Here is a 19,057-nt window from a genome sequence, read left to right as displayed (position 1 = left end):
GCAAAGTATTATTTAAAAAATGATATGTTGTCTGACATATTTGGGGCAAAAGAACAGAAAATACATTTCTATAAATTGTTTTATACTAATCACTTTTACATTGCATAACAGGAAACAATTTATGCCAAATGAAAGTCGCTATGCTTTAATATTTTACTTTTTTACTCTTTGAATGAAAGGAGAGAGTAAGTTAAGGGAAATGTATTATTTGCTGAAAGTTATGTTTCAGCTTGAAATGCATTTATCACAATTCAAGTAAATAAAACCTGCCATATGCTTCTGAACTATTTTTAAGGACACATTTATTAGTTATTCTTTGCTGCTGGTCATATTTTTGTTTTCTTATTTTAAAAATTACATTGTTCAACTGCTTATATTGAATTATTTTAGTATAACATATAACATTTCTACATCCGTTTCATCAAACAAAAGTATTCTAGGTGTACTGGATGCAAACATATTTGCATATTTATAAGCGGATTTTGGTTTATCATTTGTAGGGGATATGGCTGTACTGACCATTTTAGGACAGGACCTACCTGTGGGAACAGGCAGATTGTTTCCAGAATAAGACTAAAGGATCTCAACATGTATAGCTCAGAGGAGAGAAAAGAGACAGGGGATGTGATAGAAACATTTAAACACTTAAAGTGATTTAACAAAGTAAAGAAGAAATGTTTATTTCAAAGGAGCGGAAATGTTAAGACAAAAGCTCATAGTCTAAAACTAGAGGGTCAGAGGTTTAGATGTTATGTAGGGAACAATCACCTTACTGAGAATGGTAGTAGATATACCTGGGAACTCTCTTAAATATCACCCTGGTCGTGCAGGTTAGTTTCTTTTTCTCCGACAGGGCAGTGCTGTGACCTTGTCCCCGCCCACTTTTCCTTAAACCCTGCCCATATTCCCTTCTCAAATGGCTCACTGATGCTAGCTCCACCCCCACACATATCTAGCCACACCTCCACACAATGCTCCTTTCCCAAAAGAGGGAGAGGTCCTGTTGCCCAAGGGAAGACCCAAGGTATGGTAGAGTAAGAGGACTTAAACATACGCAAGGATAGGCAAAAGGCTGGAACGAGGAAAAAAATAATAATGTGCAGCACCCAACGTAATTCACAGTGTGATCACTGTACACAAATGATTACCCACTCCAGATGTAGAGAGTAAAAATAAACTGTGAATTGCTGATAATTTAAATTACTCAGATCTGTGTTTTTATAAATCGCTATGTGGTACACAACCGCTTTCTGTTTCCAATAAACCTTTTTGATGGTTTCAGTGATATTCCCCAGCAATGTTATACATAGGAAATTGTTTATTTCATATATTGTTATGTTTTTTCAGCATGATTGATCACCAACCCCTGTAATTACATTTATTTATGCTATAAAATTGTGTTGTTCTTTCTAGAAATTTAAGACACTTTTTTTCTAGAGTTGTTCTCTATTTTTTTTTCTTTCTTTAGATTTATTTACTACCTTTTGGAGTAGAAAAGGCCAATTTCAATCATGTTTGAAATAACTCATTTTAGACAAGTACGTGCTGCTCTGCTTACAAAACATATATGAGTGGAATATGCAATTACCACAACTCAGTTTCCTGCCACAGAAACATTTCAGCATTATAGCATTACAGAAATAGAATGACATGCATAATGAAAGATTTCAAGATTCACCCAAGGCATTTATTCTCTTCACCTTAATGTTCTCAGCAGAGGCAGAGTATCCATTAAAAGGTACTATGAATTATGGTTGCTTAGCAACTGCAAAGAGCTTGTAACAGCACCAAAGAAAGGAATGGCTGGTTGATAAAATGAATTTTCTTTGAGCATTAGCCTGTTCAAACTGCCTTTTCTTTTGGAACATAAAGTGCATTTATTTTTCTCATGCATTTTTTATTAGAAAATTATTTGAGTTCTAGGGGCTTGAATCATTTTACTGCACAAGATATTTGATGTAAATGTGTTGTACTAAAAGAAATAATAAAATACATTTTCTTCAAAGCAAAAAGTCATCAAAATCCTTGATAGAAGCCTCTTTGAAGTTTAAACTAAAATATACATACAAATATAAACATACGTACGCATGACAAGGCACCAATGTGTTTTAAAGAACACTTACTGAATTTATAGAAGCGCAATAGCTGACTGAAGAATGAAACTAACATTTGTGAGATTTTAATTACACAAAACAAGCATCTTATACATTTTTAGTCAAAAGCACCATGTCCCGTTCGCCAAAGCCAAATTGTTATTTTTGAAGCCTTTGCCACCATTATTTCATGAAAACATTTGATTAAAGGATGCTTTTTATAAACCTAAATGCTCTTGAATACAGATTGTTAGTTATTTCATATTTATAGTTATATTACATATTCATACTTTTATTCAAAATATTTACATAGAGATCCGCTTTTAATCATTTACAAAAATCAGTAATAAAATAATTGTAAAATGTTACAACATAATTTGCCATAAATCAGAGAGCAGAGCTAAGATGTATCCTTGCATTTATATATATTTAATGTAATCATTTATTGTTTAAATGGCTTCTTGGTTGCCACTGCAGTGCCCTTAGTTAAAAATCTGTTGGTAGTGTTGCTTTTCCATTATAAAAAATTGAATTTAATATTTTGGTGTGGTACTAAAGAAATATAACTTAATAGATCAACCTGGCCAGATACCATTTTGCAATTCAACATGTCTAATGGAAAAATATTTCTGATTTGACATGGAGGCCTCAATCTATTTATAGTAATTTATAACTGCATGCAAGACTTTTTTAATAATAATGAAAAAACTCTTAAAACATCAAAGGCATCAATGTTTGAAAATAATTCTACCAAATTATATTTTCTGTCAGGCTTTTCCAATCTAATAAAGTTTTAAACATTGGTTTCGTTTTGGATCAAATTCATCCAAAAATTACCTCTGAATACATCTCCTAGAACTGGAGCTTGATTTGAATTAAATCTATTTTTATTGTATGGATTAACTTTATTATATTTATGTTATCTAAATAATTTCCACTTATATGAGCAAACTTGAAACAGGAAATGCAGCAACATTAACACTAATTTGAATGGAATATAAAAACATTTTTTTTTTAGCAATAATTGAAAATACGGTAATTACAAATATAAAGCAAAAGAGTCTGTGCATTTGAAGTTAAATTTACATTTGGCTTTAAAATTATCCAAATGATTGTAAAAGTAAATAAGTTGATAAACTATGCAACCCTTTCTTATTTATCCTGTGTTCTTTAAGTAGTGCATCTGTAACTTTTAAATAACTTCAAATAAATATGATATGTTGCTTACATAATAAAATAAACAAAATACCCATACTGAAAACCCACTTAATACCATTATTTGTATTGTTCAGTTATTTCTTACAGTAGTTTAGTAGAAAGTTCAGAACAATAAATTGATTAGATGATGTTGACTTTGCTACAGTCTGCCATTGTTCTCAGCTTCCCTACCGTGAACTTCTAATCTATTCCCATAGAAAATATATTGATTGCAGAGCAACAAGACACAAGCTATGGGTAATTTTAATAAATCAATTTAGTTCCACTAAGTTCAGGGGGAGAGTCCCAGGTGGGGCAACTCTTGGAAGTTCCATGGTACGGTAGTGATCAACAGGGATATTTTCTTTAGCATTGACAATTACAGTTGTACCCAGTGTTGCATTTATCCTCTACTAACATATGGGACTACATTATATGTAGTTATGTGATCCACTCCAACCAAGAGTGATTTCTTTATGATTGTTAAGTTCCTTTTCTTATAAGTCTGCTTAAGTCAACTCCGTGTGTTGTGACCAGATAGTTTAAATTGTATCACATCACTGTTAAGATACCGATACCGTTACCGTTAACAATTATCAACAAACAGATTTTACACAAATTAAGGGGACCCGGGCAACTAAAAAACTCTCAAAAAAGGGCCGGTCTAACATTGATTGGCCTACTCATCGGAAACAGGAATGTAGTGAAATCACAATCCCCCTTTTTGAAAATGTGGTTGCTCGTACACAGACTGCGAGAGAAAGAAGCATCTGGGAAGATAAGGCGGACATATTGAGAGGATGAGGAACTAAGAGAAAGGATAAGGAAGTGAGTGAGGGAGGGAGGGGATATGTATGCATGCATGTATGTTACAGCGAATGTGCATGTGTTAGCATGAGTGTGTATGTGTACGTTACCGTGTGTGTGTGTATGTGTAAGTGTGTGTTAGCATGAGTGTGTAAATGTGGGAGAGTGTATTAAGGTATGTATGTTTGTAGAATGAGTGTGTATGCGTGTTAGTGTAAGCGTGTGTAAAATATGTTTCACAGTTTGTTACCAAGGAGGCGGCAAGAGGCTGATAGGGCCACTTCCCCTTACCTACCCCCCGGGCCTTCTTTGATTGAAACGTAAAAAACAACAGCAGATATGTTGAAATGAGAACTCAATCTAATGAAGAAATTCTACACAAAAAGATAATTTTAAACCTCCAAATCAGGGTGGACACAATTGTGTCATAGTGGGGAGGGAGCTTCAATAGACAAAGAGAACATATACCTAGACTGCCTTGTTTTTTAGGTCCACCATGGAAGTGTCAGTCCCATCAAACCCCTACCCCCATTTTGACAGATCACACACTACCTATTTTAAGTTTATACCAGTGTTTCTTATTTATTTTTTATTTATCTATGGGACGCAAGCTTTGTATTTCAGGAACTCTTGGAGTATAATCCAAACCCTGCCTAAACTGGGTAAAACACTGAACGCTTTAAGGGAGCCCTAATTTACAAAGGTAGATAATGTCCCCCAATTAAACATATACAACATGACTTTATTCATAAACATGTAATATATGCATGTTAAATGTGTTTTAAACTATTAGTAAATCAGTGTTTGAGAAAATACAATATCAATAATTATTTAAAAAATCTCCTTACCTAATATATATGCTTACAGTGGGCTATACTTGAGCTTAAATGTAATGCAGTTACCATAGTAACCAATGAACTGTTCCTACCAATTACTCAATTTTGCACTATGGTTTTTCTAGCATTTCCATAACAATGTCTCAATGTAACATGGAGAATGAAATGGTTCCTTTCCAGCACCCCCTCCATAGAATTCAAATCATTTTCAGCGTAACATAATTGTCAATAAAATTAACCTAGACACGGAGAACTAAAGAAAGTTAACAGTTTTTCCTTGATTTGAAATTGTGCAAGGTTTGGATAAGATAAGATGGTTTGCATCAAATACAACTGCAATTTTAGCTGTAATGATTGTATTCCACATTTCTTCATCACTCACAGTAATGTTCATCAAGTATTACATGAGAACATCTGGGGCAATCTTCTGTTTTAATGGATTTTATTACATTTCCATTTAACATAATTTGCAGTTTAACATATTTTTAAGCAGTTTGTCTCTGCATGTTTATTTGCATTCATGTGTGTCAGTTTATTCTAGTAATTAAATACTTGAACATTGTCTAACTGTTAATATTTTTCAGGATAAAATACAATTATTTTGCTTTCCTTTACTCAATCCTGCAAATAAATGAATGGATTAAAAGTTATTATTTTTTACTATATAATTTTCTGATATTGGTATCATGGGTATTGCCAATTGCCATGATGAGAATTTCCATTGTAGAGCAAGTTTAATTCATAGACAATTGTTATAGATGGATGGATTTCCCTATACTAGTTTATCATCTTATTATTTATTGATTTACATAGCACCATCATATCCTGCAGCACTGTATATAGTGTTACCTTCTTTTCGCTTTGTTATTTTAATTGTGATATTCAGCGCACTTAGTCACTCTAGCAGTTTTTTTTATTGTATGGTGTGCACAGGGGTACCGCAGTAACATTTTATATTAGTTAACTGAATATTTTTTTCTTTATTCATACTATGCTTTTGTTACTATACATTACATTCAAACTTAAAGTTGATATCTTAGTTGAATTGTACCATCACTATTGAGTATTGTTATTGACAAAGTTAGACCTGCTTGTAAGCAGAAATAGCTAACGGGTAGCTTGTAAACTGATGCTGAACTACAAATTCCATGATATTTACCCATTTTTAGTACTGCTACTCCTCCCTAATGTTTTAAATCTTATGGTTTCATTCTACATAGAAAAACAGTAAGATGTATATGTCTAGCGTTTCTAGCATGGCTATGGTTTTTGCTTACTCAGCCTTATTTGTTATATGTTATTTCTTATTCTAAGGTTTACACAAAACAGGATGTCACATAAGCTTGTGGGTCTTCAGAAACCCCTTTAAATGTAATCTTACCACAAAAATGTAATTCATACAAGATCTATTAATTGAATTATCACTTTGTTCAATGTTCACCCAAAGATAAATTGCGTTAGCTTGCAACAGAATCTTGCAATGGCTTAAAGCATTTTTTGCAGAGGTAAGGAAAATAGTTAAGTTCCAATTATTTGATAACTCTTAATAATGTGTTACACTTTTAAGGAGTATTTAATAACTCGTACAAGTGGATGTTTTTAGTGCTAAAAGAGCAGTAAAGCACATTTTCAGCTGGTAAAATGGGCTCAGATTAATGGAATTCTATTATGTCATGCATTATTTTTTGGAGGTAAGTACAACACTTTCCCTAGAAATGGCACCCAAGCTTGTTTTGCTGGGACTTATGCCATCAGCATTTAGGGGTCCAATGATCCATGACATAGAAAGTTAGGAAACCATACTAAAATATGATGTTAGTCTCTTATTGGTATTGAAAAAATGGTGTATGGATAGTTTTGCACTACTATGGCAATTATGGATTATGTTGATTTAAGTATTCTAAAATGCTATTTTGGTATTTATTTATGAAAGGTGATTAAACATATTATTTGCTTACAGAAATCTTTTGTTGAGGATAAATGAATTCCGTATTAAAATATACTGGTATAAATTGATATTTTATAATTCAGAAGGCAAAAGTTAATAAGTGCCATATAGTGTTATTTAGATGAAAGCAATATAAACACAGTATAAAACCAAATATTCTTACTGTGCTTTTATTTCTTCTAACAGAGATCATTTCATAAAGCCACAACCCTACTTCCAATGACTCTGCCAAAACAATAATTACAATTCTTACTGTTTTAATGTTCAGAGATGTCAGACTTTCGACCTGGGAGGCTTTTAAAACTGACCTTGTCGCTGCTATTCATTCATTAAACTACAACCTTTTGCTAGCTGGTCACACAGGATAAATGAAGATTCATATAATCTTTGTTCAAAAGAAGATTTATTGTTTGCTTTACTGTGAATTATATGAAAAACCTCTATTTGTTATGCCAATCACCATCTCTAAAATCTAATTTAGATACCTAATTCACATAGCCAATGTTTATAAATGTTTCTATCAACATAGCAATTTCAAAGATTAAAAGCACATTTAATAGCACATTTGGTTTTGGAACCAAATGCAACAACATTAAATTCAAAGAAGTCTTATTCCTAGTAACAATAAAATGACTGACATTTATAGTTTATAAAAATGTACTTTATGCAAAGAATGCTTCTGCTTCTTAAATCTAATTAGTATTTTAACTTAAAAGCATTTGAGTGTATTCTCCAGTGGGCAAATTAAAACAAGAGACTGTTTTCTAGTCAATATATGGCCGCAGATACAAATACATAAAACTATGAGAATATATGTAAAAAAATACAGGTTATTCTATAGTGTATATATATATATATATATATATATATATATATACACATTAATGCATTCCTCTCTCTCTCTCTACATATATATATATTTGTATGTGTGTGTATTGTATATTATGTAAATGTATTCTATAAAATTATTATTTCTATTAAATAAAATAGAAAATATATAACCTAATGTATAAGAAAAATGCGCTTAGAGGTATCTAGCTATGTAGTTAGTCTACCAACCTACCTTGAATGTGCTTAAAGGCCAAGCTGATATGTTGAGCATTGTCTCTAGATGTTGTCATTTAGATCACATGATGATTCTTTGCTGTAGTATGACCTCTGTGAAGTGCCGCTATATGTGTCTGCTGTGCTTTCTACAATGTTTTACTTACATTTTTCTATTTAATCATTCCATATATTAAGATTGTAAATTTGGAAGCAGGGCCCTCTCTAACCTAATGTATCAGTTTTTCTTAGTCTGTCAATTCTAGTCTTGTCATACCCCTTGAATATATGTATTGGAAGAAGCGCTGCATACATTTTTTGAGCTATATAAATAAAAGATAAGAATATATTATATGTTGATTTAGTACTTGAGACCTGGATACAAAGAGGAGTTGGTAGGAACGTTTGCAAGAAAGTTGCCGTTTTATCTCACTGACTTCACTTTACATTATGAAGGGCAAATCCCAGTGAACATCTGCTCCAAGAAGAGCCTGGATATTCCCGTATAATGCATATTTAAATCAATATGTTTTAATCACCTCACTAATTGCATTGTTCAGGACAAGCTCAGACACTCTTGCAGCGAAATGTACCAGTGACAACCCTTCATAATGCATAGTGAATTAAGGGAGATGAAGACACAACTCTCCTGGCAACCCCCACCCTAGTGAATAAACCACAATTGTTTATTCCTATACTGTGACTGTGATATACAAATAAGGAAATCAAAGAAATTATTATTTTATGATATTTTCTAAACCCTTTGTTGTTTTTTAAAAGATTAAGAAAATGTAGCATAAGATTATAAATAAACCAATTATTAACCAATTATTAACATACATGTAGTCACTTAAAATGCTGTCTGATTGATGGAGTACGTTTAATTAGTGGACGTTTAAAATCTCAAAAGAGATATTAAAAAGTAAGTACAATTTGTTGGTCAATTGTAAAGCCTCATCCTTTACTATAGTCCAATCTTCACACTACAGGAGAAAGTTTTAATTATAAGAAAGAAGTATCTCTAAACAGCATGTATCTGCGGCAAAATTTGATTTCTTCAAATAGTCTTAGGTCCATGGTCTTTTATAAAAAAAAAAACAGAAAAACTATTCTAGCTATAACACATTTCTAATTTCACGGTCCAATGATTAGTCAGCATAAACATTTCAATAATTCAGGAAGAAAGCATATTCTGATTGTTTTTTAAAAACTTTAAATCAAGGGGCGATTTTTGACACTTAATAGGTTTTTAACCCTTTTAACAGTTTTTTTTATCATGAGAGTATATAGAGTGTTGGCATAATGAAGGTGAATAGCAGTCAATTACTCTTTTGATTAGTTTTCAGACCTTTACGCTTTCATGTAAAACATGAAAGAGAGAAATGCTGCAAAATAAAATCATGCCCTCCATCGATTTTGTGTTAAGTGATGAGATTGGAACCATGGCTAGTAAGTGTAGGTTTACCAAGACTGTTTCTTACGTTGTGGTCTATTGATTGGTACTTTTATTGAAGTGGGGGGTACACTTATATTCTTCTTGAAGAGATACTAGTGAAAATAAAGTGCTCAGAGGTGCCACAGTGGAACAACAGATCTCATATCTTCATTTTCCAGCCAGCACTCCCAAAAGTATATGCAGCCACTTCTTTCCCTCCTTAGCCAAAAAGACTTTAAGAGGACTAGATCTTCATGGCCATCCACTGCAATGGGGAGCTACTTAAATCTTTGGGGGAGGTAGGGACTCAAAAGGACAACTGACCTCTCCCACCAAAAGAGTTGAATAAATGCTATTTATAAGAAAAGAAGATTAAAGTGTTTTAGTTACACAATGCATAAGACAGCACCCTGCTGTTTTTATACAAGTTGCACACAAATACAAATGCACACAAATATAGCGTCTACAGCCAATACAGTAAACAAATGTATGGAATCAAAGTCATTTTATGTTCTTTTAAAACTCGTCTATATAATTCAAATAATAAAAAATGAAACATTTGAAATTTTAAAATGTACTATATGTCACCTGAAGTTTTGTGGAACTTGATATGGAAGAATGCATACATGGGTAAGCACATTAACACTATGGATTTATAAAACAATAGCGATTTACGTCAACATGGCTGTCAGTGGTCCCAGAGTTGCCAAGACAGTACCCACAACTCAACTTATGCCACAGCTGTTGGCTGTCCAGGCAAATGTTTCGACAGTCATCCCTAGTATAGTTCAGCTCTAGGAGGGTCCTTCATTAGCCTTGGAACAGCACCCGTCAATGTTTAGTGTCAAGTGATGATAGACAGAAGTAAATAAAAATCCTTTAAATATACTTCACTGTCTCTGGCTTTTGCTGAAGCTGGCATTCATCCAGGCCTTGCCTGCTAACGCCACATAAAGCAGCAGCTGGTGAATAACATTAGCAAACAGGGCCTGAGGGCTACCCATGTTCTAGCTCTCTGTTCACCAACTGCTATTCAGTAAAACAGCTGGATCAAAAGAGATTCAGTCAAGATGTAGTTAGAGCTTTATGTGTAGAACTGTTTTGATACAGATTGTCTGCTAGAGGCAGTGATAATGATAGCTTTGCAAGTGAACATATTTGACTGCGAGTAATGCTGGTATGTTTTCTCTATTTTCATACAGTGTATACTGCACAGGCAGCAGTGATTTTACAGCCTAGCAATCACATTTGGTAAATGATACACAGGGGGCAAGTGGCTTAGCCACAAACACAAGGAACGTGTCATCTGCCATGAAACTGATTATCCCCATATAACTACAGCAATTACCTTATTACATATCACACAAAATACGTGTGTCATTAAATATTAATATTTATTAATTATCATTATGAATATTCTCTGAATACATTTTTGTGATTATAAAACTACTTGGGTTGTTGTTCTTTAGAAAGCTTGTTGTGTAATCTTAAATTATATTTTCTATTTTTGTAAAAAGTTATGTTTTCTTCTATGATAAAATAACTGGAAATTTGCTATGAAAACCAGTGACTAATTCAAATTCCTAATATATTTAAACATAAATGGCAACATTCTTTCTTTTACTTTTAAGATGTGATCACATGTTGGAGGTCTTTTGTTGACAAATTAGTGATGATTTGATGCCACATCATGAGTTGTAACTCCAGCCATTGAACATTCCAGTCCTGTCAACAGCATGTGCAGAATACCAGTTTTTCTACAATAACAGATAAATGAGCAGTGGCCGACACATCGGCCTTTAGGGCAGCCTTTGGGACACACATCCTACTCCAGGGATTTTGCTCAACTCGATATGATTTCCAACCATCAGGTGTGGATTTTTGTTAGCCTGAGTACCGAGTACTGTCTTCAGAAAACAGGGATATTTGATCAATGTTTTCTAATTCTGACCAATTACATTGGACAACAAAAAATACTTCCTTAATTAATAATACGGAAACAGTAATGAGAAACAGAAATTTGCTAATGCAGTTAATGATATAAATATAATATTATTTAGGTATATATTCAGTATTTGATATACAGCTTTATCATGTGATTTCTAAATTATTGTTTGTATTAAAAGTAATGTATTTACAAGAATGTTAAGAAACATAACATAAAGATTAAATTTTCCTCACACAAGATGCCACTAAGGCTCTTGTCCATGCCCTCAATATCTCCGGCCTCGATCATTGTAACTCAGTCTTAGCCGGTCTCCCTCTTACCCGTCTCGCCCCTCTACAATCCACCATGAATGCTGCTGCCAGACTTATCTTTCTCTCCCATCGCTTCACTAACACCTCTGCCCTCTCTTAGTCTCTTCATTGGCTTGTGCGCTTCAGGATTCATTTCAAAATCCCGACTCTTACTTTTAAGGCCCTTCCCCTACTTATATCTCATTACGCATCTCGAAATACACTTCTAACCGGTCTCTCCGCTCATCTGAAGATCTCCGTCTCTCCTCTCCTCTGGTTTCTAGCTCTCATGTACACTTACAAGACTTCTCATGGCCTGCCTCTATCCTCTGGAATACCCTTCCTCGGCCTATCCATCTTTCCCCCTGTCTAATGTCCTTCAAAAAATCCCTCAAGACCCACTTCTTTAAGGACACTTACAACATTACACATTAACACCCTCCCATATTACTTTAGCTGACCTTTCCTAGTCGATCTCCTGCAATACTTAAACTAGTGTGGCTGTTCCATCCCTAACAGTGGGACTTTTATCTGTTACCCATTGTATAATACATCCTAACTCCCTCTTGATTGTAAGCTCGTTTGAGCAGGGCACTTTTCACCTTGTTGTCCCTGTAAATCAAATTATGTTATATACTACTTGTTATGTTCTGTCTACCCATTGTACAGCACTAAGGAATATTATGGCACTGTATAAAACAATAAATAATAATAATATGATCATCCGATAAATTTCCCACGATCATTCAGTCTTCAGGGATTTCTTTAAGTTTCCTACGGTTTCACAAATTTTCTGTATCTAGAACAAAAACCCCATGAGTTGCATTCACTAATCGGCACTTTGGCTAAAATAATAAACTCAAGAAATGTAATGAAATGTTTGAAAGGGCACTTTTGTTCCCATAGGAATAATTTGTCAATGTTTTGTGCCACCAATGGAGAGTCCCACTGAAATGAATGATGCATTTCACTTGGTTGCAGGAAACATATGCCTCCAGTTTCATTTGAGTTGTGCTTGTGAGTGAAATCAATAGTTACTGAACTTGTGCCGCCATTTTGGCAGAAGTTCCTGCATAGTTATGTCCGCGGAGATGTGGCAAACATAGCAGATTGAAGGTAGCAGATTGAAGGTAGAAAAGAAGAGGGAGAATATATAAAAATAAAAGCTAAAAGTTGAAGAAGCAGATGCCGAAGTGGTCAACAGGAGCAGAAGCAGTTAGCAGAGAAGGTAGGAAGACATTTAGAGAGCGAGTGAACGAGAGTGTGAGTGAAAATATGAGTAAATGTGGGCGTATTTCAGACAAAAATTTTGAGCTTTTTGTTTTGATTTTGTCCGATTCGTGGGGGTCTGGCCTCGTTTTCATGGCTTCATATGAATCGCAAAGTTTACCAAAAATTGGTAAATTTACAATTCATACAAATCCGAATGCACACATCTAATTTGCATGTTCTCCTCTGTGTATCTGTGTTACCACAGGATCTTTATTATCCTTTACCTACCCTGGTGGGTAAGTGAGTGTATACCACCCCAACAATGTATTTGTGTAGTAACTTTGTACTAGATGAACAACTATTCTGCTGGGGACTCATTAGAATAGGCAATCTAAGGAAAATGAAATAGGTAATTGGTAAATTATTGTAAATATTAAACAAGCAAACAAAAAAAAGGTAAATGTCAAGCATATCTGGTAAATAACATTTAGATTTATCTTTTTGAGGTTTTAAGGTTAGGTGTCATTAATAATTATGAATGTATGCATTTTTTTATCACATTACCATTTACAATAGTTCCCTTATATTTCATAATTATGTTCTAGAGTGCAATCTTTTTTAAGTATTATGGCATTTAATATTAATACAAATAAACAAGTAGATACACACGTGTTTGTTACATGCTTACTTCATGTGCTATTTGGGAGGATTAATCAACAATACTATTTCAAAATGAAATTTTCTACTGTGAAAAAATGAAAATTGTTATCTTGTGGAATCGGACTAAATTGCTCATTAAATCTAAAATGCAATACACTTAATGCACCGTATTCACATCCCCATTATTTCAGATAAAATATTCCCATATTCAGATATAATTCCGAAATGAATGATATAGTAAAAACATAAATGTTATACTGATTGCACTATATAATTTGCAATAAAGCATACACGAGTATGTAGTAATATATCATGTTTGTGATTTGGACATTTACAATAACATTTATAAAAATCTCGTGATTTATAAAAAGCATGTGGACTCAGTATGTTGGATTTATTAGTCTCTTTTTCAGAATTAAACTAAAGAAATTCAGTATTAATAATTTAAACAATTGCTTGATGATCCCAGTTGAATTGTAAATGCATTTTTTTTTGGCAAGGTAATTTCTTTTTTATGAACCATAAAATATTTAAAATGTATTACAAATTACATTTAATACATAAAAAATAATATATTCTGTAAACTATAATTTTGTTTAAGTATGTTTAGAATATATATCTGAATTACTTAAGAGTTGCATGAAAATTTTAATGAAGTAATTTTCTATTATTGGACAGATGCAAGAGATGCAGAATTCTGATGGAACGCGCTATTCTTCTCATTCCCAAATGGCAGCTATGAGACCAAGAGTTCAGGCATCAGAAATCAGACAGGCAGGAATGATGCAGCACGGGCAATTAACTACAATCAACCAATCACAACTGAGTGCTCAACTTGGACTGAATATGACAGGAAACAATGTTGCCCATAATTCTCCATCTCCACCAGGAAGTAAATCTGCAACACCTTCTCCATCTAGTTCAGTCCATGAAGATGAAGTGGATGAAACTGCCAAGGTATGACTTGATTATCTTCAAACAGTGTGGTGTAAAACCATTAGGCTTAACAAGATCATTCACACGCCTTACTATTAATACCCCATGTGTCTCTGGAAAGCAGCAAACAAGGACATTGGGTTATGAGATCTTATTCTCATATTCCATTCAACATAGCATAGCTTATCAGTAGTGCCCAAGTCTTGTATAGGAGTATATGGGAGATAGTGTATATATATATATGTGTGTGTGTGTGTGTGTGTAAGTCTATGGGGTTAGAGTGTATGAAACATAAATTCTAGCAGAGGTTAATCCATTTCCCCCCAAATTGAAGCATACAGGCAGAAATGTGAAAGAAAAACTTGACTTTCCTAGATAGGGCAGTTATCGTTCATCCCATTTCCTACAGCTGACTCATTTGACTGTCAATAATTTCAAGCATTTTTTGTGAAAGAAATAACACAATATGATAATCGCAAAACCTTAACTAAAGGACCTCTCTCAAAAAGGTACTGTCATAAGATTGTCCAAGAACCCAGTACCATTTGCTTTATGCTTCAGTCATTTGTCTGTAACGTGTATCATTTGGTAATGCTATCTTGGTTTAACGCATCAATCTGTATTTGTTACTAAACAGAGTGAGTAAAAATATAATGTTACATACAAAATTAATTCCTAATCTATAACGTATGACATATGTTCTATGTTCCCTACAGCACCAATTGTAAGTGTTTGAGTGAGCATATGCCTTAACAACAATATTGGGTTAGGCATTTTTCAATGACAAAAAACTTTGTTCTATAAATGTAAAGCTAAGTTGGAACTTGCATACATCCTGAGGCCGTGCTGTGTGTTCATAAAAAACTCCCAAAATATATAAAACAAAACTAAAAATTTTAGTTTTATTTCTGGATAGGCAGTCTAGAATTTCTAGATGTCTTGGATAATACTAAAGCCAAATTTGGGGCTAAAGGGACAAATTTAGCCCACTTACCAACTGCAAATGAAATATTCTTGTGCATTTACCAACATTTAGTTCTGTACCCCACACATGTCCCATTTCTGTTTTTATATCGTTTAGTCCTATGATTTAAATTAGAAATTCTAGTTTGTTACATCAGAGGTCCGCATATGAAGTTTTGTATTTAAAGCAAAATGTTTTAATATGTCTTATGTTATCCAACCACCCATTTCATTTTGTTACTCGTCTCCCTTATCCAAAATATCTTTCTTTGTATTGTTTTGTATTGGTACAGAGGCCCTTTATCAGCCACTATCACACCTGTGTTCCAATGGCACATTGTATTCGCTAATCCATGTTTAGATTGAAAAGGCTAATTTATCATGCAAATTTTGTAATTATTTTAGCACAGCTACAAATGTCCTTGTTTTCCATGAAAACAGCTAAGCTATATATATAATGAATAATTTATGTGTTAAATGCTATGTGGCATAGATAAATACAATTTGTATGAAATGTCTGTTTTAGTTGAAAAATTATACCAATACATACCTAGTTTTACATCTGTGACGTCTGGATGACATCTGAAGCCAATTATCCATTCTTAGACAATATCAACTTTGTTTCAGAATGCTAGCAAGCATCAGATTTCAGGTTAATACATGCATTAGAATGTTCCCACCATTTAGCAGAGAGGAAACTTTTGTGGCCAATATTGCCAAGCCAAAGTATTGTAATTATTAACATGTATGGCATAATGCACTCAACTCAAATTAATCATTCTTTTGTGTTTACAAATTAAAAATTGGGAGGGGTTCATGTCAATAAGGCATTTGTCCTCAATAAGTTGTTATATTTGTTTATATCAGGTGCATTGACAGGCACAGAACATTGTTGTTTGTATTGTCCATATTAACATAGACAATCACCCAGCCTTTAAAAATCTTGTAAACTGTTATTTACAGTTTCATAGTCACATATAACAATCTTACTGTAATGGCACTCTGACATGTTTTGACAGTGTTCTAGAGATTAAATATTTAACAGCAACTCTTTACAAAGAGTGAAAGAATATACTCTACACTTATTTCCACATCCATCTAAACATCTAAACATGTCTAAGTGTTTATCAGAGATTGAAATGTTATGCATTAAACAAATGTTATTTATTAAAATGTATGTTTTCAGAAGTGTTGCTTATAGTTTCATGCTATATACCTCTTCATGTTAATCTTTATGTACTTACATAGTTACATAGGCTGAAAAAAGACATGGGTCCATCAAGTTCAGCCTTTCCCATATCTGCTAATTGCTGTTGATCCAAAAGAAGGCTTTTTCCAATTTTGCAACAAACCAGGGGAAATAAATTCCTTTTTGCCGGCGCTTCACGCTCATCATATGCCGGCGCTCAGCAGTGAAGCCGTGCGCACCGCAGGGGGGCTGGCAGGACTCCAGGGCCCGGTCGCAGTCGCGACCCGTGCGACCCTGGTAGTTCTGCCACTGCTAACCGTGTCAAATGCCTTGGCAAAATCCAAGTAGATTACATCCACTGCAACACCCTGATCTACACTTCTACTAACTTCTTCGTAGAATGCAATTTAATTAGCTTGACATGACCTATGTTTCATAAAACCATTCTGATATCTGCTAATAACACTGTTCTTTCCCAGCCACAAAAGTTAAGCTCACAGGTCTATAATTTCCGGGCACAGAGTTTGAACCCTTTTTGAATATAGGAACCACATCTGCCTTCCTCCAATCCTCTGGTACAATTCCTAAAAGAAAAGAATCCCAGAAGATTAGAAACAGAGGTTCACTTATTTCCAGACTCAGCTTAAGTACTTGTGGGTGAATACCGTCAGATCCCCGGAGCTTTGTTGACATTAACTTTCTTTAGTTGCTGCAGCACCTTGTCCTGAGTCATCCAATCACAATTTGTCTGCAAGTTTTTTTGCAGTAGTTATTTGTATCTATTGCCATAGGGTCCTCCTTAATATATACTGAGGAAAAATAGTTATTTAAAGTTTCTGCTTTTTCCTGGTCCTCATTAACTAACACACCCATCTCTGTTACTTAATAGAGTAATAACAGTTTAACAGTGCAAATCAATGTCTACTGTTTCAATAAAATATCAGTGTTTATATTGAGGTTTATGTTAAATATTTTGATTTCATACTATTACACACGCATTTATTATATTAATTGTAAATAAGCTCCCAAATATTTAAATATTACAAATATATAATCTTACTAATACATCATGACACTAATTGAGTTTTCTTAAAAATGTAATTTGCTACCTCATTTTATCCAATGAACATAATTAGACCTACACTTAGGCCTAAAATGTATTTAATTTTCATAGTATTGGTGATGTAGTATTTTACTCTCATTATTTAGTGACCATAATTATATATGTGCATAATTATTTATTCACAGATCAATGCAGCTGAAAAAAGGCCAGCACCAGATATGGCAAAAAAGCCAAAAACACCCAAAAAGAAAAAGAAGAAAGATCCTAATGAGCCACAGAAGCCTGTGTCGGCCTATGCGTTATTCTTCCGAGATACTCAAGCAGCCATTAAAGGCCAAAATCCAAATGCTACATTTGGGGAGGTTTCAAAAATAGTTGCTTCAATGTGGGATGGACTAGGAGAAGAACAAAAACAGGTAAGTCATACACAATTAAAGTTAGATGGCAGAAATATAGCTGGTTGTTAGCTGTCTCAGCAGATATCCTGAAAATTGGGACAGTTGTCACCTTGTGCAATACCTGAATTGGCTACATGCAAAAAACAAATTGTCAAAGACAGAGTGTTGTGTGTATAATGTGGCAGAACCATCCATATCTCATACACAAAAAGAGATGATGTCTGATGAAGTAAATGCAGCCGTCTGCTGGATATGCGCAGCTACACGCTACATTTGTATGCGTAACCAGCTGTTGGCTGGACGCTGCAGCACGGCAGATCAAGTAAGTGTGTGGTTCTGACGGTCAGTGGCCCGCCAGGTATTTGCCTGGTGTGCCAGATGGCCAGTACAGGTCGGCATGCAGGAACCGGCACCAGAGATACAGGGCCTAGGGTACTGGGAATTCTAAGGATGACCCTGATTGCCTTTGCCTCTCAAGACAATAATACTTTATGTACCAGTATAATCATTTCAAGGGTTTTCTACCGTGTGTCTCATTCATGAGATATACTATCTACTGCTCACTGTTACGCTGGTACGTTCAGGATATTTAACTATGTTTCTATAGCCTAACAATTCACAAAAACCACCAAGACAACTTTCTAGTTTTGTAATATAGTTGTTAAGTGGAAAATGGCACTAGGGATCTAAACCAGATGGAGCTTTGCTAAATAAACCTTGCATCTCTAATTGAAAGCACAGTATGACTAAAATACATTTTCCATATTACAAACAAACTAGTCGTCTTGTTTACATTCCTGTCAATGGCTTCCAGGCCCCAGCCAGTGATACGAGTATGCGTGTGGTTTTGCTAGAATCTGAAATGTAATACCCACTTAGAGTTCAGGGTAGTAAGTAAAAATTATTATGATTACTATTGTCTGCATGTGTATTTAGTGTTGTTTATTAAAACATAAAATCATGCAGTACAGAGGCATGGATTCTCTGAGGGATCGTAGCAGTGATTTAATGGTCAGGAAAACCAAACCACTTTTTTAT

The 19,057-nt window shown here is 34.1% G+C and overlaps 1 protein-coding gene across 1 annotated transcript in view; it reads left to right on the top strand.

The window, feature by feature from the left end:
• Window positions 1-19,057, top strand: part of TOX (thymocyte selection associated high mobility group box) — a 118,248-nt gene that overhangs the window by 83,193 nt on the left and 15,998 nt on the right. Inside the window, exons 4-5 of the mRNA XM_053466882.1 lie at window positions 14,149-14,427; window positions 17,807-18,037. Of these exons, the coding sequence (XP_053322857.1) occupies window positions 14,149-14,427; window positions 17,807-18,037 (510 nt within the window). The remainder of the gene's footprint in view (window positions 1-14,148; window positions 14,428-17,806; window positions 18,038-19,057) is intronic.

Source organism: Spea bombifrons, chromosome 5, assembly GCF_027358695.1.
Source record: "Spea bombifrons isolate aSpeBom1 chromosome 5, aSpeBom1.2.pri, whole genome shotgun sequence".
Taxonomy (NCBI): domain Eukaryota; kingdom Metazoa; phylum Chordata; class Amphibia; order Anura; family Pelobatidae; genus Spea; species Spea bombifrons.
This window is presented reverse-complemented; position numbering and strand designations above follow the sequence as displayed.